The 25,811-nt window shown below is 35.0% G+C and overlaps 2 protein-coding genes across 10 annotated transcripts in view; both read left to right on the top strand.

Moving 5' to 3' along the window:
• Nucleotides 1-3,363, top strand: part of LOC136039432 (inositol hexakisphosphate and diphosphoinositol-pentakisphosphate kinase-like) — a 121,048-nt gene extending 117,685 nt beyond the window's left edge. For all 9 annotated transcript variants that reach the window (XM_065723171.1, XM_065723174.1, XM_065723170.1 and 6 more), the window contains one exon: nt 3,114-3,363. In XM_065723171.1, the coding sequence (XP_065579243.1) occupies nt 3,114-3,277 (164 nt within the window). In that variant the 3' untranslated portion in view covers nt 3,278-3,363. The remainder of the gene's footprint in view (nt 1-3,113) is intronic.
• Nucleotides 3,364-7,694: 4,331 nt separating this feature from the next.
• The window catches only part of LOC136039101 (spindle assembly abnormal protein 6 homolog), a 70,362-nt gene continuing 52,245 nt past the window's right edge, over nt 7,695-25,811 (top strand). Inside the window, exons 1-4 of the mRNA XM_065722585.1 lie at nt 7,695-7,897; nt 15,399-15,525; nt 20,740-20,859; nt 23,630-23,814. Coding sequence (XP_065578657.1) covers nt 7,695-7,897; nt 15,399-15,525; nt 20,740-20,859; nt 23,630-23,814 — 635 coding nt within the window. The remainder of the gene's footprint in view (nt 7,898-15,398; nt 15,526-20,739; nt 20,860-23,629; nt 23,815-25,811) is intronic.

The following is a 25,811-nucleotide window of genomic DNA, read 5'->3' as shown; positions in this document are numbered from 1 at the left end:
TCTGAGACATAAGATTTTTCTATATGTCAAGTTTCATTAAGATCCGATCACCCTTTCGCAAGACACCTTGATTTTACGTTTTCCAAGAATTCCAGTTTTCACTTCAACTCTTCCTAATGTCACCGAGTCTGGTTGGGATTTAATATGATAGTCCTAAAGCACAAGATCTATCTAAATATCGAATTTAATTAAGATCTTATTATCCATTCGTAAGTTACAAATACATCATTTTTCCTAATTTTTCTGAATTGTTTCCCCCCCCCCCCAACTCCACCAAAGAGAGCAGATCTGGTCCGGTTATGTCAGTCACGTATCATGGACTTTTGTTTATTCTCCCCACCAAGTTTCATCCTGATCTCTCCGCTTTAAGCTTTTTCCAAGATTTCTAGTTCCCCCTCCCCCCAATGACATTGGATCTAGTCGGGATTTAAAATTAGATCTACGTTGCATGGGCAACGTGAGGTGTTGCGGCAACCTTTGCTCGGCTTCGCCGAGTAAAGTGTTGCGAGAGCAACACTTTGGTTTTGTTTCCTCGCTGCGACTAAACGCTGAAGTTGTTAATCTGTAAGGATGCTAAAATACATACTAGGTACACCAACTCGCAAAAGTTGCAAACTCCTCATTGCTAAAGATGATTGTAGCCTTACAGCCGATTATTGCTTACAAGTCCCCTACATGTCTTACCACTGGAACCAAATTGGTCTTACCATCAAAAACAACGGAAACAAAAAATAGGTACACCAACTAGTAAGAGTTGCGAACCCCTCATTACCGAGGATGATTATGAGCTAACAGCCGACTGTTGTTTACAACTCCCCTATATGTCTCACAATTGGCATCGGCCTATTTTTGGTTTCATTGTGTATCTTACTACTGAAGTTGTCAACCCCTTTAAACTTTCAAACTGGTATATCTCATGAAGGAATTTTTCTACAAAAAAATGGATGACATATACTTTGATCAGCTCATCAAAAGCTATCGACTGCCGTCGAAAAAAAAATCTATCTGTCTTAGTTCAAAAGTTGACTTTTTTGCCGTAGGCCAACTTTCTAACGTCATCACTTAGAAAGGAGCAAAGGATAAACTCTAATTTCTTTAGCAATGAGAGAACTTTTAAAGTTTAAGAGGCACATCTGATACCATTTCTCTACCGCAATCCCAAGTGCGAAAAACCGAATTATAAACTCAGCTGAAATCACGAACAGAAATGGGTAGAAACAATAGATGGCAGCACTTTCGGACCCGTGGGAAAATGCTGCTTTTTTGCTTCTCTAAATTTTTCTATTTATCACTCAAAGAAGATATATTGGCTGTGGGGCAGGGTAACTGTCGCATATATTTAACACTTATAGATTTTAGTCCATCTTCAATTTGAAACTGGTGCCTGCCTGCTTGCCTGTTAGAACGGAGCTTTCCACTCGAAAGCAGAAACATGGTTTGATGAAACGAAAGCTTGGCTGCATAACTTCAGATAGTCCTCTCTGACATAGGCTATACAACTTCTCTTCACTTCACACACTATAGGCTCTGGCTCAAGGACAAGCAAAAACCATCCTTTTTGGCCCCAGGCAAGAGTTCTACGAAGCTTTCCAAAATGTAAAGTCATATTCATCAATCCGGCCTAAGGTCCACACTTTCCGTAAAAACCGCAGAGGTTAGACCCTTACCACTTTCTAGGAATAAGCTGAAATCGGGGTGCTAGGAACAAAAAAAAAAAAAAAAAAAAAACACGACAAAACCAAAGTGTTGCTCTCGCAACACAATAAGATATCTTAAGTATGAGGTCCTTCTAAATATGAAATTTCCTTAAAATCTGATCATTCCTTCGTAAATTAAAAATACCTCATTTTTTCTAATTTTTCAGAATTAACCTACCCCCCCCCCCAACTCTCCCAAAGAGAGTGGATCCGTTCCGGTTATATCAATCACATATATAGGACTTGTGCTTATTTTTCCACCAAGTTTCATCTCGATCCCTCCACTCTAAGCGTTTTCCAATTCTTCCAAACATCAAATTTCATTAAGATCTGATCATCCGTTCGTAAGTTAAAAATACCTCATTTTTTCTAATTTTTCCGATTTACCTTCCCCCGACTCCCCTCCAGATGATCGAATCGGGGATATGACAATTTTTAATTTGATCTGGTCTGATTCCTGATTGACCTGCCAAATTTCATTGTCCTAGCTTACCTGGAAGTCCCTTAACTAGCAAAACCGAGACAGACAGACAGACCGACCGACAGAATTTGCGATCGCTATATGTCACTTGGTAGATACCAAGTGCCATAAAAAACCATACTGACATATGGAGCACGGATTATGCCTTCCCTTTTTCCTCCTTTGTTTAAGTCAATGGCATCATTTTTGGTCAGGAAATCTTGCTTATTTCAATGAGTTTTTAGATTATGATCTAATCTTATCCAAAAGTAAAATATTCGCCTTAATCGAAATATGTGAAATATGTTCCCACTAAAATATTTTTTGTTTGAGCTGGAATTCGTGTTTGGGGAATCCCGTTAAATGATACTTCTTTGTATAATCTCTGGCCTGAAGTAACTCCGTGAAATTATTTACTTCAAAATATTTTTTTTTAATTTGCTTCAAGATATGGTTTCGATATTTGTGGGTTAGGAATATTTGTTATTATTGGCTCCTTAGCCGGGACTGCCACCACGATTCAGCTTGATTAGAAGGGTATGAACCCCAAGAAAATTCAAAAATATTCTACAAAATTCATAAACTTCTAGTTTTAATTAGTAATTGTAAAATGAATAGTACAAGTCTGGGGTGTAAATTTAAGGAAATGTAGGGTGATGCAAAGAATTTTTTTAATAACACTTTCGTGGTATTTTATTGTATAGGATTAACGAGACTTCTTGACTACTAAAGCCCCTGAGTCGCCCCTGTAGCGTGTTGCTACGGCTGGGTTTGATCTTTGGGCCTCGTATTACATTGCTGAGGTCGAACCCACCGCGCCTCCACAAAAAAAAATATTTTTGAAAATTTCATGGGAGTAAGTTAATTACCCTATCATCCAGTTGGCGTACCTAGTACAATTTTGCTGTATGAAATGAAAATTTACGGAAATTTGAATTCTTCAACTTTATTTACAGGTCTTGATTTAAAGGGTCCGTCATCTACTGTCTCCAGTAGTGGTCAAAGTTCACCCAACAGCACAAATCATGACTTTCTTGCCAAAGATGGTGGGCTTTTAGATACACCCCCAGAAGACCGTGGTACAGCCCAAACTGTGAATAAGGGTCTCAAGCCCTTTTGATTGTCTCATCTTTCTAGTCTCACTTAATGTCTGCCTTGTATATCTTTAAAATTCACTGCGTTTATAATACAATTTTCTTTAAATTAGTATAGTTGTTTTACTCATTTCTAGTGTTTCACTGTGAACTGTTTGTAACACGAAGTTCGCCTTGTATGCTGATGGTCAAACAGTTCGTGGTAACGAACTGTAGTAAGGAGCGACCCGGCTCAATAGTAAACGAAACTCTAAAAAATGGAATTTTGATGCTAAAAAATGCATCAAAAGAATTGACTTTTCAGGCTGATTCTAAATATATAAGTTTCAATTAATTTAGTCTTTTCATCAAAAGTTACGAGCCTGAGAAAATTTGCCTTATTTTGGAAAATAGGGGTAAACATCCCCTAAAAGTCATAGAATCTTAACGAAAATCACACCGTCGCATTCGGCGTATCAGAGAACCCTACAGCAAAAATTTCAAGCTCCTATCTAAAAAAATGTGGAATCTCGTATTTTTTGCCAGAATTTTTTGCCATTTTTTTTAGGCCCTCTCCCATGCTCATTTTTTTCCAAATGGGATGATGGGAGGGGGCTATGTTGGAGGATATTTCCTTGGAGGAATATGTCATGGGGGAAGAAAAATTCAATGAAAAGGGCAAAGGATTTTCTAGCATTACTATAAAAAAACAATGAAAAAATAAACATGAAAACGTTTTTTCAATTGAAAGTAAGAAATAGCATTGAAATTTAAAACGAACAGAGATTATTACGCATATGAGGGGTTCTAAAAATACTTTAGCATAAAGAGCGAGGTATTTAGGAGGAGATAAATACCTCGCTCTTTATGCTAAAGTATTTTTAGTAATTTCAACTATTTATTCTACGGCCTTTTTCATTTAGGGCTCATTCTTAAAGAATTGGGACAAAACTTACGATTTAGTGTAAAGAGCAAGGCATTAACGAGGGTACAAACCCCCTCGTACACATAATAAAAATATAAGAATATAAAAGTTTGTTACGTAAGTTAATTCTTAAGTTACGCATATTTTTTACTAATAAAAACGTTCGTTAAAAATTAAATGTTCTAGTGGCCTTTTTAAGTAACTGAATAATTGGAGGGCAGCTAGGCCTCCTTCCCCACCCCTTATTTCTCAAAATCATCTGATCAAAACTAAGAGAAAGCCATTTAGCAAAAAAAAAATTAATATACAAATTTCATTTCAATAATTTATGTGCGGAGAGCCAAAATCAAACATGTATTAATTCAAAAACGTTCAGAAATTAAATAAAAAAACTAGTTTTTTTAACTGAAAGAAAGGAGCGACAATAAAACTTAAAACGAACAGAAATTACTCCGTATATGAAATGGGTTGTCCCCTCCGCAATCCCTCTTTACACTAAAGTTTGACTCTTGCCACAATTCTATTTTTTAAAACAATTAAAAGCTTTAGCGTAAAGAGTGAGGGTTTGCGGAGGGGACAACCCATTTCATATACGGAGTAATTTCTGTTCGTTTTAAGTTTTATTGTCGCTCCTTACTTTCAGTTAAAAAACATTATTTTTTTTTCATTTTTTCATTTTATTTAATAAGCAGAAAAAGTAGCCCTTCAATGGACCAATTATCGACAGCTTCTTTTATTCGTTTGCTATAATCTGTTATTTTCCTCCTGGGATTCTAATTTTTTGCTTACTGTATTAACAAATGGGAATTTCTTATAACAGTAGAAATGATAAATATAAATAAATTTGTTTGCTGTTCTGGGTTCTGTGTTATCTCTTAGAAATTGACCTGGTCTTTCCGGATGTTTAAATCTTTGATCATTGATAAACCTTGTGGCTACAATTCACGAAAATGTTGTTGGAGGGGTCAACGATTTTTCTTAATTAAAAAAAAACAATGGCATAATAAAGGGAGTTTTTTTTTAATCGAAGAGGTAAAAATTTTGTTTTATTTCATTTTTCTATGAAAATGCCAAAAAAAAGGTATTTTCAAAATCTAGAGGAGAGGCCCAATTAGCTTCACTCTGCCAAAAACACCCCTTTTTATTTGACTCCCTTGGATAAAGCTACGATTTGTAAAGCTAGATTATCGTCGATCTCTGAATTTATTTCGTTTCAGAAAAGATTAAACCGAGTCCCACCGATCGCTGTTCATTCAACTATCTGTGCTTTCGCTTCGAGTTGAGCCCCTGAGAATCGTTCATTGTGCTGTTTCCATAGGTTAGGTTAGGTCCTAAAGGTTAGGTTAGAATATAAAAACACTCGATTGTTAGTTGTTGTTTTTTTAAGCCGGATTTACAGGCGCATACCTTTTTAAAGTGCAATACAGAACAAGAATGCAATTTTTAAGCGAAAAATCTCCACATCAGTAGGATCTTTTGAGTAGTTTGAAATTATTTTTAATCTCTGTTTTCATAAAACGTGCGCGAAGAACTCTCTCAATTAACTCATATATTTAATTTATATTAAATTACCAATTAACCTGAATTTAATTTATATTAAATAATTTAATTTATAATTAAACAAAGAAGAAGTCCATATTCCCGTCAAGGTATATTGCAATAGGTATACTAGTAGATTTTGTTTTTCGGTGCAACTAATTTAAGCAGTCGATACATAGCTTGTGCATGCATTATTTTTTCTAGGCAGTTATTTTCGAAATAGTGGACGAATCAAACCCGTTTTTTTTCTATTCCTTGAAAATTTGTGAAGATGATTTCAGTATTTTAAATAACAGCCAGGGTCTCTTAGTTGAACTCTTTATCTTTCCCAAAACAAACTATTTAATTACTGGAAATTTGCATGGTTGAAGAGAATGAACAAAATCCAAGGTAAGAGCTCGCAATATTTTTGTACCTGTGGAGGGGGGGGGGTTAAACTTCTCAAACACATTTTTTATTTCTGTCCGGTTTAACATGGATTAGATACACTCCTTGTCTCTTTCTGGTTTTAGAAACAGTATGACTATTCTGGTAAATAATAAAGTATTCTTAAGTATAACTAGATTCTACTCCAGACGTCCACACAAGGAGTGGAGAAGGTCTTTTTCCATGATATGTTTTAAGGGCACTCTCCTTAGAAAAATGGAGTAAAACCGAAGAGGGTAGGTCCTTACCACTTTCTAGGAATAAGCTGAAATCTGGGTTCTAGGAACGAAAAAAACAACCGACAAAACCAAAGTTTTGCCCTCGCAACACAATTAAAACTTTTATTTGTCTTTTAAGTTGAACGATGAATAATTAGCAAGCTACTCTTAAACTTTAAATTGTCTATACGAATTGTATCATTTGCAAAGATGAAATAATGGAAGTCAGGAGAGGTCGTTTTGGGTGAAAAAGGTGCAGTATCGTCGAATGAAGCAAGTCGATCAAGGAAGCGTGTAGATGCCACAACAGTTATAGTTGGATTTTATCCATAAGTCATGCAGGCGTAGCTTAACAAACAAGAAATCTATCGAATAGTACTTGTCATTATAGTCATAGGTGAAACAAATTCAGAAGTAAGAATCTCCGCATTTATCTGGAAACTTCATCAACTTCAAATCGAATTGCCTCTTTTGCTCTACGCCAGTTACCTTTGAAAAGACGAAGAAGAAAGAAGACAGGAACGAAAAACTTTGAAAATACGCATAGAGTGGTTTATGGAAAGAGAAATAATGACTGATAAGGAGAAGCGATGTCTAGAATTTTTGCTGCCACTGCCTATCTTCAAGCTGCTGATTTAGTTTACTACAAATCCTGATAATCCAACTTTCTAATGAACGTAATACCCTCAACAAGTGTAGCGGAATTCATTCACAGTCTGGAAAACGAAAATTTGGTCCACCATAGAACAAGCATTAGAGTGAGGCGTTTGAGAAAGTTGTCGCGCTTTCCCAGGCTAACGATGATGAGCACCTGACACTGAATGATCTTGTTAGCATGATGAACGAGCTCATGGGTGACTCAGGGGATTTTTGATATAGTGAAAGATGCATGAAAAAGAAGATTCGAGAGAGATTTGTTGAACCCACATTATTTGCAGAGATAAACAGCTGACAGAAAGTCATTACGCTAAGAACCACCACTCATAGCATACTCCACGAGCATTACCTAAACCCAAAAAATGTCGACGTAGAACTGGAGAAGGAAGCTATCATCTGAGAAGCAGCAGCCACAGTCAAAAATAATGTCAAAGGCATCAAACAACAAATGGATGTGTATCCTGATTCTGAAGACCTTGGAGAGATAACAGACAACATCGAATACCTACCCTCATCTTTTAAGCTTTACTCAACACTCTGTTCGTAGGAGACAAACAGACAGAAAGGTTGCGTCTAAAGGTGAAAACAGGTTACAAACCTGTCAGCCAAAGGCAATAGGAAAACCTCTTCAGATTGGATTAGCTGTCCAGTTGCATCAACTTTTTAAGCAGCCGCAATTTAATTGACATGCTCACTTCTATGGCTGTCCACTCACCTTATTACGAGACGAAGCTCTACGAGCATAACTCTTTGGTTTCTAACAGTACAAATATTGAAGGACTGAAAGGAACTTTTTGTATGAACCACAGAACTAGCACTGTCAATCACAACGCCCAAAACTTCGATGGTAACGATGCTTTTCATGGCATGGGTATACTTGCTTCTCTGACGCCACTGGTGAGGTTTTCAATAGTACTAGAGAGGAGAAAGTTTGTTACGTCAAGGCAGATAACTGAACCAAACCAATTGCCATTAAATATCTCAGACAGACACTAAGACAACCTAACCTTCTCTACGATCGACTACCACGAGCTTGGATTCTGTATCCCTGAAAATACTACGACTTGTTATGAATGATGTTCAGTCTTTTATGCACCCTTGCCTAGTTGGCAGGGAGTTATGATCAAGATTCAGTCAAGCTCTTACACAGGGAAAGCCTCCATTCTCTTGATACATATGACAGATCTGAGACCAAGTGATCCCATTTGTATCTATTACACACTCAGCTCCGTTGGCGAACAGTGCTCCAGTACTGACCTTTAGTCAGCCACTTTATTGGAACGGTCTTACCATTATTGCTGCTGAGGCTAATACAAGTCCTATAAAGAAAAATCGTCCTGTTGTTGGGTGGCTTCCACACACTCATGAGTTGCGTTGGGGCTGTTGGATACATTATGGAGACTCTTTACTTCGAGACACATTTAAAATAATATACATTCAGATTTGAAGTTATAGTTTCTAGATAAACGGGGAGTTTCTCGCCTCTGAGTTTGTGTGGCCTGCAACAATGATGACAAGAACTGTTCAATAGATTTCTTGTTTGTGAAGCTAGATCAGTACGACTTATGGACAGGATCCCCAATACCTGCAGTGAAATCTTACGCTTCTTTGACCGACTAGTTTCATTCACTGAGTCTGCATTTCTTTTTCCCAAAATGATCTATCTTGACACTTCCACTATTTCTTCTTTGCAAATGATACAATTCAAATCGACAATTTAAGGTTTAATAGTAATTTGCTATATATTCGTTGTTCAACCTAAAAAGATAAATTAAAGTCTTAATTTTAAGTTCAAATAAAGGTGATTTTCATATTAACTTTCATCTAGTACCCTAATGTAAACATCAATTTTGTTGTTGTACGCCTTTATATGGAAATGTGAATTTCACTTCCTCATAATCAATCTCAACCTAAAGAAAATCAAGTTATAATTTTACGGTCAAATAAAGGTGATTTTCATAATCATTATCATCTAGATTGTAAACATCAATTTTGTTGTTTCACGACTTAATATGGAAACCCGAATTTTACCTCCTCATTATCGACCTCAACCCAAAAAAAAAGAACAATTTTAATTTTACGTTCAAATAAAGGTTATTTTCATAATCACCGTGCTCCACTACCCTATTCTAAGCATCAATTTTGTTGTTGCACGTTTTTATTCGAAAACACAAATTTTATTTCCTCAAAACTAACCTCAACCTAAAAAACAACATATTTGTGAAAAAGCTAGATAAGCAAACGTTGCATGTTTGGAATCAGCGCATTCATTTTAGTTTCATAGTCAAAGAATCATTTCTCATGTAATTTGTTCCGTGTTAGACCCTTTTTTCACACTAATACTACTAATAATAACTCACTGCAGCACCAAGCCGCCTGACGGCAACACAGCTACGCATGCTTCTCCTCCAACCTAATTTATTCAAGGCCTCCCTCTTTACACCCTCCCAGGAAGTTCCCATTTCCTTTAAATCTCTATTTAAGACATTCTCCCAGCCCAGACAAGGACGGCCTGCTTTCCGTGTAGCCCCTGACGGTTGGCCAAAAAGGACAATCTTCGGTAATATGTAATCCTTCATTCGCAGAACGTGGCCTAGCCATCTCAACCATTCTTTCATTATAGCCCTAGAGAGCGGGATTGAAGCACATTTTTCGTACAACCTACTGTTTGAAATACGGTCAGTCAGCTGGGCACTCCACAATCCGTAGATAATTCTACTTGTGGTAAAACCAACGTCTCCTCATATTTCGAACAGTTGTACTTCCCTTGGTGAATTTGGTATTTGGCTATTTTAATATAATGCCTGCAGCTGGATTGTGTGATTTCAATCATAGGAAGTGCAATAGTGCTGCCTAAGTAAAAAGCATTGTGAGCACAATGTATTACCTATTTATTAATTTTTTTTAATCGGGCATTTCGTATAGAAAAAGCTGTCATAGAAATTTCAAAAAGGGCTCATTCGGAGGAAATTGAAAGTGTATTTGATGGTAAGACCGATTTGGTTCCAGCGGTAAGACATGTAGAGGACTTATAAATAATAATTGGCTGTTATGCTACAATTATCTTTATCGATAAGGGGCTTGCAACTTTTACTAGGTTTAATGAGGGGTTTACAACTTTTGTGAGTTGGTGTACCTAGTATTTGTTTTAAGATCCTTACAGATTAGCAATTTCAGTGTTTGATCGAAGCGAGGAAACAAAACCAAAGTATTGTAGTCACAACACTTTACTCGGCAAAGGCGAACAAAGGTTGCCGCAACACCTCACGTTGCCTATGCAAAGAATGTTTAGTTCTTTTATTAATTAAGGCTCGCTTAATCTACTAACTTTAAATGATTTGTCACTTGGCCTGATCTATACGCTCTGAAAATTTTAAGAAGAGTAATTTGTAATCTAATTTTCACATTGCATTTCGTTCCAAAATACAGTTTCACACCAATCAAAGGAAATCGGTGTGAAAATTTAACGCCGATTAAAAGAAAACGACGCTTGGCAGATCTCGGGTTTCAAGAATCAACACTACCCACTTTTTTCAGTTATATTTTTTCATTTTAGGTTTTATTGCCTCAATATGCATGCCCAGTAAGATTCTTGCCGATCTAGGATAAAATACATTTGGCCTATTTTGAATGCCACCAATGGGTAGAACTATTTTAAAGTAGCTTTCGTCCTTGTCTCAATACCCTGTAAGTCTATACCAATCTGAGAAAGAGCGTGGGTTGGCCCAGTTTCAGCAAACCCATGTCTACATCAAGTGTAGATAGAACCAATATTCAAAACATTTTTGTTTTCATTCAGGTCAAGCCAAAGCTAGCTCTAAATTTCTTTTCTGTATAGGCAAGAGAAATTGCCTTTAATCCGCCGTTACAGGCTAGCACCTGTAGCCTGTGACTACCTAGCCATATCCTATGGTGTAAAACCCAATACTCTGATATTCTCTTTTGCCAGGAATATCACTATTAAGCCTGGGGATCACGCACCCAAGCTGAACTGTTTAATTTTGAAAAACTTCTTTACACTAATCTGAGTTAAGAAACAATAACTCTCCTAATATCTAAGAAAACTCAGATTTATAATTCTGAAGGTGAAAGCCAAAACATAACTGAATAAAATCACAAAACAGCCAGATATCTTGCCCTGCTTCGTGACCAAGTGAAAAGTGTGACCTATGATACCTGCAGACATATTTGAATCATATTTCGCAAGATAAGGAATGAAGTTGGGAACTAAAGTCGATCTCACAGAAAGACTGACTTCTTAACTAGCTATTACATAAAAAAAACTAGTTTTTTTTAACTGAAAGTAAGGAGCGACATTAAAACTTAAAACGAACAGAAATTACTCCGTATATGAAATGGGTTGTCCCCTCCGCAATCCCTCGCTCTTTATGCTAAAGCTTTTAATTGTTTTAAAAATCAGAATTGTGGTAAAGAGTCAAACTTTAGCGTAAAGAGCGAGGGATTGCGGAGGGGACAACCCATTTCATATACGGAGTAATTTCTGTTCGTTTTAAGTTTTAATGTCGCTCCTTACTTTCAGTTAAAAAAAACTAGTTTTTTTTTATGTAATTTCTGAACGTTTTTGAATTAATGCATGTTTGATTTTGGCTCTCCACACATAAATTATTAAAATGAAATTTGCATATTAATTCTTTTTTTGGCTAAATGGCTTTCTCTTAGTTTTGATCAGACGATTTTGAGAAATAAGGGATGGGAAAGAAGGCCTAGTTGCCATGCAATTTTTCGGTTACATAAAAAGGCAACTATAAATTTTTATTTTTAACGAATTTTTCTATTAGTAAAAAATATACGTAACTTAAGAATTATCTTACGTAACAAACTTTTATATTCTTTAATTTTTATTATGTATATGAGAGGGTTTGTACCCTCGTTAATACCTCGTTCTTTACACTAAATCGCAAGTTTTGTCCCAATTCTTTAAGAATGACCCCTGAATCAGAAAGGCCGTAGAATGAATAGTTGAAATTACTAAAAATACTATAGCATAAAGAGCGAGGTATTTATCTCTTCCTAAATGCCTCGCTCTTTATGCTAAAGTATTTTTAGAACCCCTCACATGCGTAATAATCTCTGTTCGTTTTAAGTTTCAATGCTACTCTTTACTTTCAAATGAAAAAAAATTTTCCATGTTTACTTTTTCATTGTTTTTTTATAGTAATTTTAGAAAATCCTGCGCCCTTTTCATTGAATTTCTGTTCCCCCATGACACATTTCTCCATGGAAATATCCTCCCACATAGCCCCCTCCCCTCAACCCCACCCCCAAAACCAAAAAAAACTGAAACCGACTGTACACTTCCCAATAACCATTATTATATGTAAACACTGGTCGAAGTTTGTAAGTTGCAGCCCCACCCCCAGGGACTTTGGGGGAGTAAGTCATTCCCAAAGACATAGTTATTATGGTTTTTGACTATGCGGAACAAAATGGTTATCTCAAAATTTTGATCTGTTGACTTTGGAGAAAAAATGAGCGTGGGAGGGGGCCTAGGTGCCCTCCAATTTTTTTGGTCACTTAAAAAGGGCACTAGAACTTTTCATTTCCGTTAGAATGAGCCCTCTTGCGACATTCTAGGACCACTTGGTCGATACGACGACCCCTGGGGAAAAGAAAAGAAAAAAAAAAATAAAATAAAATAAAAAAAAAAATAAACACGCACCCGTGATTTGTCTTCTGGCAAAAAATACAAAATTCCACATTTTTGTAGATAGGAGCTTGAAACTTCTACAGTAGGGTTCTCTGATACGCTGAATCTGATGGTGTCATTTTCGTTAAGATCCTACGACTTTTAGGGGGTGTTTCCCCCTATTTTCCTAAATAAGGCAAATTTTCTCAGGCTCGTAACTTTTGATGGGTAAGACTAAACTTGATGAAACTTATATATTTAAAATCAGCATTAAAATGCGATTCTTTTGATGTAGCTATTGATATCAAAATTCAATTTTTTAGAGTTTTGGTTACTATTGAGCCGGATCGCTCCTTACTACAGTTCGTTACCACGAACTGTTTGATTCAATTAACGACTATGAAATATCAGACGTAAATACCAAACAACAGATGTTTTTCCAAAGTAGAGTTAAAAGGACAAAGAATTTGTATGTAATCATGACATTGATTGAATGTAATCAAGACATTGAACAACAGAAAATTGAAAAAGCAAAAATGAAAGGATATTTGTCTTATACTCAAATGGGTATCATTATGATATTCAACACGTCCCACTGAGAAATACGACCACGGTCACATCTCTCCCTGTTTAAATAGAAGCAAAATTCAAAATATCAAACTTTATATATTATCTTTTCTCCTCAACTGCGTCCCATGTCCAAATTTTCGAGGTACCAATTCTCCTTTTCAAAGCTTGGCTGAAGATTTACAGCCATCTAACGTCTTTACAGTACTGTGTCATTGGAATAATTGCCATTGTTAATGCCATTGGGGCTATATAACCAGTGTAAAAAGGTTTAGGTTTTGAATAAGTAAATCTTCGAAAATAAGCGAAATGGTAACTTGTCTAAATTGGCATTAATTCCTCGTGCTATTGCAAGCTTGCTAATTCCATGGACGTATCCATATCTACATAAATTTTTCGATCCCCTAGTATGGATTTATTTTAATTACAAAGGGATTTCTCGTCAAATCGTGAATTTTCCTTAGGAGTGACGAGTTTTTTTTATACGGGATAAAGTTGCTCTCACTCTGGAACAGGGAATCTTGTGCGGCTCAAAATGGGTTCACATGGCTCTCAGATGACTTTGCCAGCACGCTAAAAAAGCAAGGGGAATTCAAAAGTGTCAGCATTCGATTTCTTTCTACCATGACCAAAAACAATAGGATTGTCCCTGCTCTTGCCCTAGCTGAGGTAAATTTGAAATATTTTGTACAGCAGAACCATAGTGCTTCACTTTTATCCTCTGTTTTTATTTCTATTTTTTCAGAAGAGACACTGAGAAAATGGGAAACAGCTTAAGAAATTGAGAAAAGCTTTCAGCACGCATTCACCCCCGTGCATTACAAATCCTTCAAACTTTAGTTGTATAAAAGTTTCTTCATATAATCTAGGCTTCTGTATACTTTAATTTGTAAGATATAAAAAGTTTTGTATAAATGTTGCCAAAGGTACATTTGGTAAAGGTCTAGAATAGTGGCTCATCAGGAGGAGGCATGCTAGAACAAAAAGAGAGACTTTTAGATTGCTAATTTTACGTTCGTTTCTGTAGCTTATTTGCGTTTTTTATCAATCATCTTCAGCCGTCCCTTTAATGGTCTCATGTAACCCTAGGCTATATAGAAACTAATATAAAATTGACATGAACTGGTTCAAAAGCAGATAAAATGAGAAAAACTAGGAAATTTGATTTATTTGTACTTGCTGTATATTATAAAGCATGAGTTCCATCATATTTAGTTAGTTTTGTATATAACCTTTGGCTATGTGAACCCATTAAACGGGGCTAGGGATGATTGTCGAAAAAATGAACAAAACTATAAAAATGAACACAAAATTTGTAACCTTAAAATGTGCCCTTTTTTATTCTACCATATCTTCTTCTAAAAAGCCACTACTCTATTACCTTTACCGTTCATTTTCTTCAAATATGACAGCCTTAGATTGACTTTACAACAATTTTCCTTCGAAATTTCTAATCTGTCTGATGATAGCACTCCACGCTTTGAGATGAATAGGAACCTTGTTCTCATCCTTTGACATTATCAATTGAATTTTGAGCAGGGCGATAAAAAAAATGGTTTTGTTAAATAAGAAAGTCACAAAGAGCTGTAACAATGAGAAAATATTGAATTTTATGAAAAATCCAAGGACTATTGTTTTTCACTTAATAAAAATATCGCAGAGGGCATAATAACCCAAAGCAAAGCCATCATCCACTTTATTGTAGCAAGGATTTTGAATTTCTCAGAAAAGCTTTATCTGAGAACTTACAATGAATTCAACTAGTGATTTAAACGTGTTAAGACGTATATAATATAAAACAGAGAAAAAAGGGCTTTAAAATGAGATGTTTGTTAAGCAGATATAATTTAGTCCTAAAACTAGTATTTGATCCCCTAGAATCTTCTCTGCTCTGAGAAAACAGTGATTCTGTTCTGCCTTGTCGCTAATGACAGCTCAGTGGCTTATATAATAGCCAATTTTGTATCTTGGAAAAGGTGGCTATTGGGTTTGGCCCTCCCTGAAATTTTTATCCGACCCTAAAAAAGTAGCAAAAATGCGATTAAAGTAAGTTTTTAAACCTTTTTTATGATATTCTTGTAATCTACGCCTTCCCAATGAAAACAACCCCTCACTCTAAAAAAGTCTTTGATACGGTCCTGATAGATAGGTAATGCTAAACCTCAATAATTTTTATTTTACAATTCTAGGACATTTCCAATCAATTCAACTTTATTTATCTGGTGCAATGTAACAGCAACCGTAGGGGAGGAGTTTTTGGTCGTGGTCACCCCTCTTTTATATCGGACAGATGAACTGCTCACTCTCAAAAATCATGTAGGCTACAGCATTGTTAGAATAAACATTTTATAATTCCCCTATTCCTTCAACCTCTAAAAAATTTCACCGTTTTCCTTTATGTTTTCTTACCTTTTTTGTCAAAGCAGCAACTGTAGTCAAATCATCTTTTGGCCCCATCATTATTTTTATTTTTGGCCCGAATTATCTACAAAAAAAAATATGGCATGTACAGCAAATAATTTGAATTAAACTGTTGGAAGCCTAACATTCTTTGCTTTTTATGTTTTGATTGAGCAAGGTTGATTGTTAGTACTTCTTTTTTATTATTATACTAAGGTGTCTTCCAATGACCAGCCAGATTCAAAATTATTAGGCCTAGTGGATGTTTGGATGAATGTTTAGGTAAAGGTACTAATGCAGAACGACTCCTCCTCAAAAATAAACACAATATAATTTTGAAACTATCTTTAAGATATTGTATATTACTTAAGCTTACACATTAGGCTACTTATCTTTACCTAGGCTATCTTACCTATCTTACCTAGGCTACTTATCTCTACTTCATAAGATACTTACTTATCTATACATTACTTATCTTTACCCTACCCCCCTAACGTACAAAAATATATTCCAAGTTATGTGTTTTCTATATATTTTTCCACAGGTCACTTTCCAGTGCAATTCTAGGAGCAGTCCAGTACATAAGGAAACATGTTAAGAAAACATCACTCACTCTGTTTTAGGCCATTTAGAAGAATCATAGTTAACATATTTTGTTGGGGGAGAATTTTTATCTTCACATTGTTTGCTATTGTACAATTTTTTTTAAACACAACCCTGGAAATGAGACATGAATTTAGCCTAACTGCATTTTCCATTTTCAAATAGGCCTAATCTAAACTCATAGGCTAGTTAAACACCATCAATACCACCTACTAAATACATATTAATAGAACAATAGCCTACTGATAATTTAGGAAGTAAGATGGTTAATTTATAGCAAATAGTATTACTAGTTTTCATATAAAGTGAATATACCACTTGATGCATTTTTTATGCTCTTTACAAATATAATAATTGCTTCTACTGGAAATTCAGATTTAAACACTTTTTGACCTCTTAAAAATGACCTAAATATGGAGTATAAAAAAGGCTTAAAACATTGGTGTCAGACTTTATAACATTGGACTCAAACTTACTGTTTTGTTATAAATCCATTTCTTTAATGTTATATTATCCACAAGCAGTGATTTTGCATGATTAAATTGAATAAATAAATGTTGAATAAATAAATGATTAAATTGTATAAATAATTGAATGTTATAGTATTTTCTTCTTTCTTGACATCAAACTTTAAATACAAGCATACATTTTTGATCAAAAATATGAAAGCCAGCTATTACAAATGCCAGTTATACTATTTGCTACAAATTTAACTATATTAAATACAGCAATTGTTAGTTTACATATTTAATATATCCTATGCTTTACCCCCACCCCCCTAATGTGCAAATATATAGCCCAAATTTGTTTCTAAACTATTTCAGATTTGCAAATTTCGAATATCCTATTATTTTGTTAAAAACAACCAAAAACACATGCTTTAATTGAAATTTTGGCAACAAGGAAGAAGATAACACCATAATATTGTCAAAATTTATTTATCCAATTTAATTGTGGAATATCACTGCTTGTGGATAATATAACATTAAAAAATGGATTTATAATGAAACGGTAAGTTTTGAGTCCAATGATGGACTCAATGATTTGAGCTATAAGTTTAAACATTAGCAGAGAGGGATAAGGGTAAAGTAAAGCCTAGATGTCCTAGGACTAACACAAGCAGTGTATTTTTGATTTTTTTTTTTTTTTAAGTTGTTTTCAGAGCTGTATAACCTAGTGCTTCCCTCTGAAGAAGAGTCATCCTGCAGTAACACCCAGGTAAACATATTACTTGTTGTGTCTTTTTATAATCTTTCCAAATGTAGTAATTGCTACCATCACAATTTCTATTTTGAATCAATAAAACTAAAAGATATTTCAAAATGTATAGTGACAAATGGTTCCTTTTGCATTTTGGCAGTACCTATAAATTAAAAAAGATAGGGTAAGATACCCTATACTCAGACAGCTAATCACTACTTCAACAGCTAAATCATCATAAAATCACTGTTATACCATTTAGAAAGTGGATTGTTTCTCTATTGGAACTGTATAATTCTCCTAAATAAGTAACATGTGTGATTGGCTTGAATATTTAAACCTATACAATACTCACAATTTTAAATACACTAATAGTTAACAGTGGAGCCTAATCTTGGACATACATTTAAAGCTTTACCTGAAATTACTTTGCCTTAAATTGAGACTTTGAGTAATAAAAAGATTTCTCCTTGTAGAGCTCTAGAGTTTACAATTTGAGTTGAATTCTCTAGTGACCTGGTGCACTGTGCTGATCCATAGCTTTCCAGTTGAGTTTACACTTTCTAGAGGACCACTCAACACACTGTCTTTGTTTGAAGATGTCCACAGATTCAGCAGTAACAATTTTTTCAGAGATTTTATTTTAATTGGGTATTTGTAAACAAACCCATGTGCATACTGTGTTATGCTTCCCTGCTGCTTGAGTATGCATGCCCAGTGTGGGGTCCATCTGCTATCCACACAGCATACCTATTACATGACATAGAGTCTGTACAGAAAAGAGCAACAAGGATTCTACTCCAAAACACGACATACCCTATGATCAAGCCCTTGCTAAATGAAATTTATCTCCACTTAAAGTCCAGCTTAAACACCTTAATCAGCAATTGGGAAAATTTGCCCTAGCCAATAAGAGCCACTGATCACTACTACCCCAACCAGTCCCTTCCAATAGCCAAACTTGGTTACAAGATAAACTTCTACCCCTTTAAAGTACAAACTAATTGTTATGCCAGCTTATTGTGCCTTTCTTCACATCAATTTTCAATGTTGAGTTGTAGTGTGTGATTTTCGTTTAAATGTATGATTTTGAAAAAAAAAAAAACTGAATTTAGCTATGCTATGATAGCTTTAAATATATGGATCTCTCTCTCTCTCTCTCTCTTTCACATACTTAATTTGGACCCCTGGATATTTGCCCCTAATCTGTGAGATAAAGCCATTTCTCCTTATTATTTGTGTTTTCATCAATTTTAGGGTATCCTAAGTAATATTTTAGTGGGCTAACTATAGTGTTATGTTCTATATATTCAGATTTTGAAGTCTTGTGATTAAATCTTTAAATTCTCAAGGGAATATTGTGAACAAATGAACTTCATGCTTTGCCTCAATGCTCAGCTCACATACTGCACGTGCATTTTTGATCAGAGCCAGAACACAGTGCTTGCATCCTGTACAAGAAAGGCTAGAAACAACTTGGTAACCAGGCATATTAATATGAGAATCTCCTAGCCTTGTTCTTGAATTCTGTTAATAAAACCAGCTCATAGTCTTTTTGGGACACCAGACTTCTAGGTTCCCGTAATTTGTTTGTTAGTTGGTCAACATTAGATAGAAAAATAGAAAAGTCTGGACTTACATGTTGACTTCTATTTGTACCTGGTAGTGGCTGATCCTCTTTAATCAGCTCAAAGGGTGTACCATCCAACTGAGAGTCTTGGCATGTGATACTAGAACTAGTGGTAGTGAATGTCAAGGATGTATCCATTGCAGTTGGGGATAACTCATCATCATGCAAGAATACACAAGAACTTTGCTGTAGGTCTTGAACACTTTCACTTAGTCCTATACTATGCTCACTATAACTGGACACTTTATTTACAATCCTATAAACAAGTCACCTATTATGCAGGTTTAGTGCTGCATGGGCACCAACTGGAACTGGGGTGCTTCCCTTTGGCTTGGTCCACTTTTTGACACAATTGGAAAGTTGCAAATAGCTAAGTTTATCTCCCCTGCAGTAGTTCTGACTTTAAGCTCTTCTACAAGTGTTTTGTGGCAGGCATGGTCTTGCCTTGACTTGTTGTTTCTAAATTGTATTGCCCCTTTCTTCTCAAAGATTTCTTTAGAATTTTCCTTTTTAATAATAAGGACCTAACTGTGAATAGGACTGGTGGTGGGTAGCTACCTGATAGCTTCACCATTGATCCCTCTCTGATGAAAGGCAGGAGTATTTTTATGTTGGTTACTGAGCCACACTTTATACTAAATCCTTCTCTAGGATCAAAAGAATAGCTCTGCTTTCATCCTGGGAGGGTTGTATACCATAAGCAATTACATTATTTTTTTCTATTCTTTCAGTCTTTTTTAGCACAAACAATACAATCAACATCCAACTCTAATGACTGTCACTTCAAACCTTCACTTTGCACAATTTGTTGGGCATCATCAGTGCTACACTTAGTGATGAGAGATGATTTGACCATGTTTACTTCTTCACAGATGGTTGTTAGCTTGGTTCTCAGACTTTCTGCTGAATGCACAATGGACTGGTTTATGCTTTGTTGCAGCTTGGTTAGTCTATTGCCCACAATAGATATGATCTTGGTGGCTGAAGCACCATGATATGAAGCCCTCTGGGGACTTGCTTTCCACCATTTTACTCAGTAGGTCATATTCAGAGTCATTTAGTTTTCGGCATGCTGCACACACATTTTCAAAGTCATTCAGTTTAGTGCTAATGAACTTTTGTCTAAGTTTGCACTGCAGGTTAAACACTTATCAACATTTTTTTTAGGGTTTGGCTCTGGATGTTTCTGTCTTGACAGCATTACTGTTTCTATTGACTTCAGAAGCATGTTTCTGTTCACTTTCACTTATTCTATGATCCAGTTTAGAAATTTTCAAATTCAGTGGGTAGCATTACAAGAATACGTTAAAATAACTTTGGCTTTCTGGCAATTCAGATGATGCCAAGCAAAAAACCTGATGTCCTTAAAGGGGGCAGGAAAAGGCCATGATAAAGAAAATTACGGGAACTAGAAAATTCATTATAAGTATTACCAAGAGAAAGTCAAAGCAGAGAAGGGCTGAAGAAGATCATCCTCTGCTGCCATAAGCTATCAGTAGTAGCAGTAGTAATAGTGAGACGTTTAGACAAATTTGTAGTATGGTTACCCCCCTACCTGCTATCATCATGCATAAACTTATGCATGCTATGCTATGCATAAACTTAGAGGTAGTTTCTGATGCTGAATTAATTCTGGCTTGCTTGTATTCATTTCAGTCTTTATAAGTTTTTGTAGTTACCATTAAATTATTTTTTAGATGGACAAAGTATTTGGAGAGCAGTTGAAGTTCCATGTTATTGATGAGAACTTGGAAAGGTTTTCAAAACTAACTTTTACCATTGGAAATGTGTATCAGCATCCAAATGGATCATTAAAGGTATATGGTGTACATTGTTTTTACAGATTTGTTGCTTCTTTTTTTGGAGGTGGCTTAAAGTTAATGTGAGAACAAAGAAACAAAAATATTGTTAAAACAATTGCATACATAATATCACAATATCACATATAAAATATCACATTCATTGTTTAAGGAGTTAAGCAGAGGCCTGACTACTCACAGGAAGGACATTGAGAAAGTATTCTCACAAAATGTGTTTGAGGACTTGTTTTAATGACTACCACTAGATTTGTTAGGAATATGATATAACTAGCGATTTGTTCTAGTAACCAGAGTCAATAGAGGGGAAATTTTGAACCAAATAACTTGTGTCAAATTTTAGCTGCACAAGGCTTTGGGGCAATGGCTTGATAATTTTAATATCCGAGATATGTTTCTAGTTACATGTCTAGAAACTATACCGCTATTTTTTAGGGGCTGTAATTAGGATTGTAATTAGGGGCTAACATTTGAAACAAGTGTTACTTACCTTTGATAAATTTTAGAATATCGGTTGCAGTTTTATTGGATTTTGGTTTTGATGGTTGGAGCCTATAGTAAAATGGGAGTGTATTGTGGAAAAAATTGCACACTTTGACTATTGTGGATCCAAGAGAAAGCAATAGATATTTCCTTAGGAGGGGTCGCGATAATTTTACTATGCTGCTCTTCGTCATTATCTGCCTCAAGCCATATTGATGCTAGTCATGGTGAATTATATTGTTGAAATTTCTGCTTAGCCAAAATCAAATACTAAATAAAATATTTCATTGAAAATTTTTATGCAATGTAAAGTGGAACTATTTTTTTCAGTAGTAATTTGGAGGCTCTTGGGCTTATCGCTGGAAAAGAGGCCAAAAAAAAATTCCATCCCAAAATTCTTTAATTGGTTGCATCTCTACAAATATTTTTGTTTGCCTTTATCTCTCCATATTTAATTCATATTTAGCTTACTTAGTTCATTGATTTTTAGTTTAATATATTTAATTATTGCATTAGTCATGCATCTATTTTCTTAGTAATAGTAATAATTTATTTTTAAAAAAAGAAACAAAATAAATCAGTAGCACACCAAAAGTGTTGCTTGCAAGGGCTTGCTACTGTAGTAAAGTAAATTGGTTGTTATCTGCCTCACGTGGTTGTTAATCTGGCCCTTGGAGGGGTTATGGGGTATGGTCTTAAGAATGATTAAAACTAGGGTAGACTTTCCTTAAGGTTGGCCAGACTAATTATGCAGGGTGTAGCTGCTGAGCATAGATGAGAAGCTCAAAAAACTTTAAAGAAAGGCTAAATGTACTTTTATTGATCTCAACAACAATACAGGGATCTGGTTATATATATATGTATATGCCACGGGGACTATTTTTCCGACAGAATAAACGAACACAATAATATAATTATAAACTATAAAACGTTTAGGGCACTTACAATATTCCAAAGTACTCCTAAGTAAAAAGGACCAGAAGTCCCCCGAGAATAATAGTACCAAAAAGTTGCTAGATACAATAAAATGTATCTTTTATACCTCAGGTCAGCCACGTCTTTCCGGTCTACAAAAGTATATAAGTAAGGAAGTGGTTATTTCCCAATATACTTGAATGACCACATCCAAGTTGGTAGCAGGAATTTACTGCTCAAAGCCAACCTGAACCTAAGAATAACATATTTGTGAAACAGCTAGTTGAGCAAACTCTGCGTATTTGAATCAGCACATTTTCCTAAGTTTGGATAGTCAAAAAATCACTTCTCTTGCAATTTGTTCTGGGTCAAACCGTTCCCTTCCTGGACTATCAATAGTACCAAAGTGTTGAGAAAGGGCATGACATAACTCTCCTGGTTTATTGAGTTAAAAATCCGTCGGTGAAAGCAGAATTTACTGTTGACACTACGCTTTAAAAATTTTTTAATCACTTTTCATGTTTTTGAATTCCTGCCACAAGCTTCTTTGAATTTAGCTTCAAAGTGTTCTCTTTTTTAACATTTCTCTATAGTTTGTTAAGGGCGTTACTATAATTCCAGTAAGTTTTTGGACATTGGATCATTATCACTATTTTAAGAACTCTTTTAAAGTTGACTTCTTTTATCAATGCACCATAGCGAACAACATACAGGTATAGTTTTTTTTTTCCTTGATTGGGTAAGAGCCATTATATAAAACAAATATTTCTTATAATCGTTGAAAACTCATATTTTGGTCATATGAACTTATTTTTTACCTATGCTAGTTCACAAGGTGTAATTTACGTACGCCATTAAAAAGGTACGGCTAAAACCCAAACGGGAACAATTTCAACTGTAGAAAATTCAGGGCAAGACTACTGGAGCCTCGTTTGTATTCAATTCAAATTACCTTATGCTCTTAAGAATACTTACAGAGAATCAAACATTTTAATGCATCTGCTGTGTTAAGATAAAAAATGCCAAACAAGTTCACTCATTAACTGTAAGACAAAGGCTGTAATATTGTATTAACTGAATCTTTCTTATTATGTTATGTATGATGCCTCAACACTTAACCAATTAAATTGTGTAGGCTATATTTGGGCTGTTTTTAGGCAAGTATTGTACTCTTATACAAAACATTATGTGTTCTAAAAATATTTAGTTTTAACTCAAAAACATCCGAATTTCTATTCATAATTAAATAAAGAAGAAGAAAGTCATATTCACATCAAGGTATATGCAATAATGTATACTAGTAAATTGTGTTTTCCGGTGCAACTAATTTAAGCAGTCGATACATAGCTTGTGCATGCATTATTTTTTCTAGGCAGTTATTTTCGAAATAGTGGACGAATCAAACCCGTTTTTTTTCTATTCCTTGAAAATTTGTGAAGATGATTTCAGTATTTTAAAGAACAGCCAGGGTCTTTTAGTTGATTTCTTATCTTTCCCAAAACAAACTATTCAATTGTTGGAAAAATGCATGGTCGAAGAGAATGAACAAAATCCAAGGTAAGAGCTCGCAATATTTTTGTAGCTGGGGGGGGGGGTTGAACTTCTCAGACACATTTGTTGTCTCAGGCCGGTTTAACATGGATTGGATACACTTCTTGTCTCTTTCTGGTTTTTGAAACAGTATGACCGTTCTGGCAAATAATAAAGTATTCTTAAGTATAACTAGATTGAACTTCAGACGTCCACACAAAGGAGTGGGGGAGGTCTCTTTCCATGATATGTTTTAAGGAAACACTCCTTAGAAAAATGGAGAAAAAAATGGCTTTAAAGTGCATAATTTTCCAATTTTGACTGTAAACAACTCATTGTAAAACTTACATTGTGTAACATTCCTTGACAAGGTCTGGAAATAAATGGCTTGTCTTTTATGCATTAATGCACATCTGCCACATTAGCTATTAAAGATATTTTTGTTGTAGGTGCTCAGAGTCCTAATCCTTGGGGAGGGTTGTGGGTAATAAATTTGTCCATGGATTTGAAAAAAACGAAAGAAGGATCATTTTTTAAGGAATGTTTGTTGACTAAGTCTCGGAAGTCCCCTGTATACAGATGTGTGCATGTAATTGTGCTCACATGGTATTTAGGCGGTACCAATATACTCATTGCAATGTTTACAGGTTTGAAATCAAATTCGTGTGTCTTTTCTAGTTTCTTGATGCTGTACAAGGAGCCTGGTTTCTGAAATATATGTATACAGAAGCTCTTTGTAAGATACAAGTTGGTAAATTTCTGATTTGTGTGGCAAGAGAAAAATTGTCTTATGAGGAGACTGAAAGTCTAAAAATAGACACTTTTGAGTCTTTGTCAGTGGGCTCAGTTTACCAATCAAAAATTAAAATTAATATATTTGTGTTTCTTTTTCTAAGTAATTATTAGGTTTGAGGAGTGTTATGGAAAATAAGTTTCTTCTTCTCCAGAGTAGAATAATAAGATTGTGTTTTATTATTGCTTTGCCCGGGCTACTTTTTTATTACTCCTTTATAAAAATATGTCTTGCTATTATAATGTGACTTAGTAAGCTGTTTTTTGGAATTCTCATTTAATAATGATGGTTTGATCTTTAGAAAACTTATTTTTAAGAGTTTTGAGCATATTTTTCTCAACCCAATGCCAGTTTGAAATTATACAAAATACGAGTAATCGTATTCACAATATGGTTTCTTTGAGAGTAATATGTTTATTGATCTCTTTTTATCTCGTGATCTAGTTTTGCCCAGAAAAAGAGGATGCGTGGATTACTGCTCGCTATTAGTCAGTGGCTTCAATCTTTTAGGGGAAGATAAAAGACCCCCCCCCTCCTATATTTTTTGCCACCCCACCACACTTAGATTTTGTAAAATATATTCTTTTTTTAGGGGGGGGGTTCATTCACATTCAAAATTATCTTTCCTAGTGTTTTTATTGAAAAAAAAAAACAATAGATTTGCATCTCCTTTATATTTTGAAAAATGAATGTTGCCCCAACCCCTAAATTCTCGTAAATTATCATTTATAATTGCTATTAATCATCAACTTCTTGTTTCATTGGATAAAAAATTACGGGAATATTTAAATTTACGGTCCTTATTGATGTTCTCACTTCCATAAATACATTAGCCTGTTACTTCTTATACAATACACAGCTCCCAGTCCTCGGAAAGTACTCTGACATGGAAAATTCCTTGGCGCTTCTCTTGTCTGGTAAACCCTGCCCCATATTTGAAACCATTGTAAAGCTATAAAACAACCCATTAAACCCTTGTTTGTCTAAAAAAAGCTATATAATGCTCAAGTCTAATAAAAATTACTTATACATAGTTCAAATAAAGGGTTTGCTGGACTTTCGGGTCTAACATTTGCTCCATTTAAGCACTAAAGTTTATCCATTAGAACACTAAGTCTAAGCATATGTGATGAAAATTATAGCAACAGATATTTTCAGAATGGCTGAATCAAACAGTTCGTGGTAACGAACTGTAGTAAGGAGCGACCCAGCTCAGTAGTAAACAAAACTC

The sequence above is a fragment of the Artemia franciscana genome, chromosome 19 (assembly GCF_032884065.1).
Source record: "Artemia franciscana chromosome 19, ASM3288406v1, whole genome shotgun sequence".
NCBI classification, from domain to species: Eukaryota; Metazoa; Arthropoda; class Branchiopoda; order Anostraca; family Artemiidae; genus Artemia; species Artemia franciscana.
The sequence above is the reverse complement of the archived record's forward strand: the minus strand, read 5'-3'. Positions and strand labels throughout refer to the sequence as shown.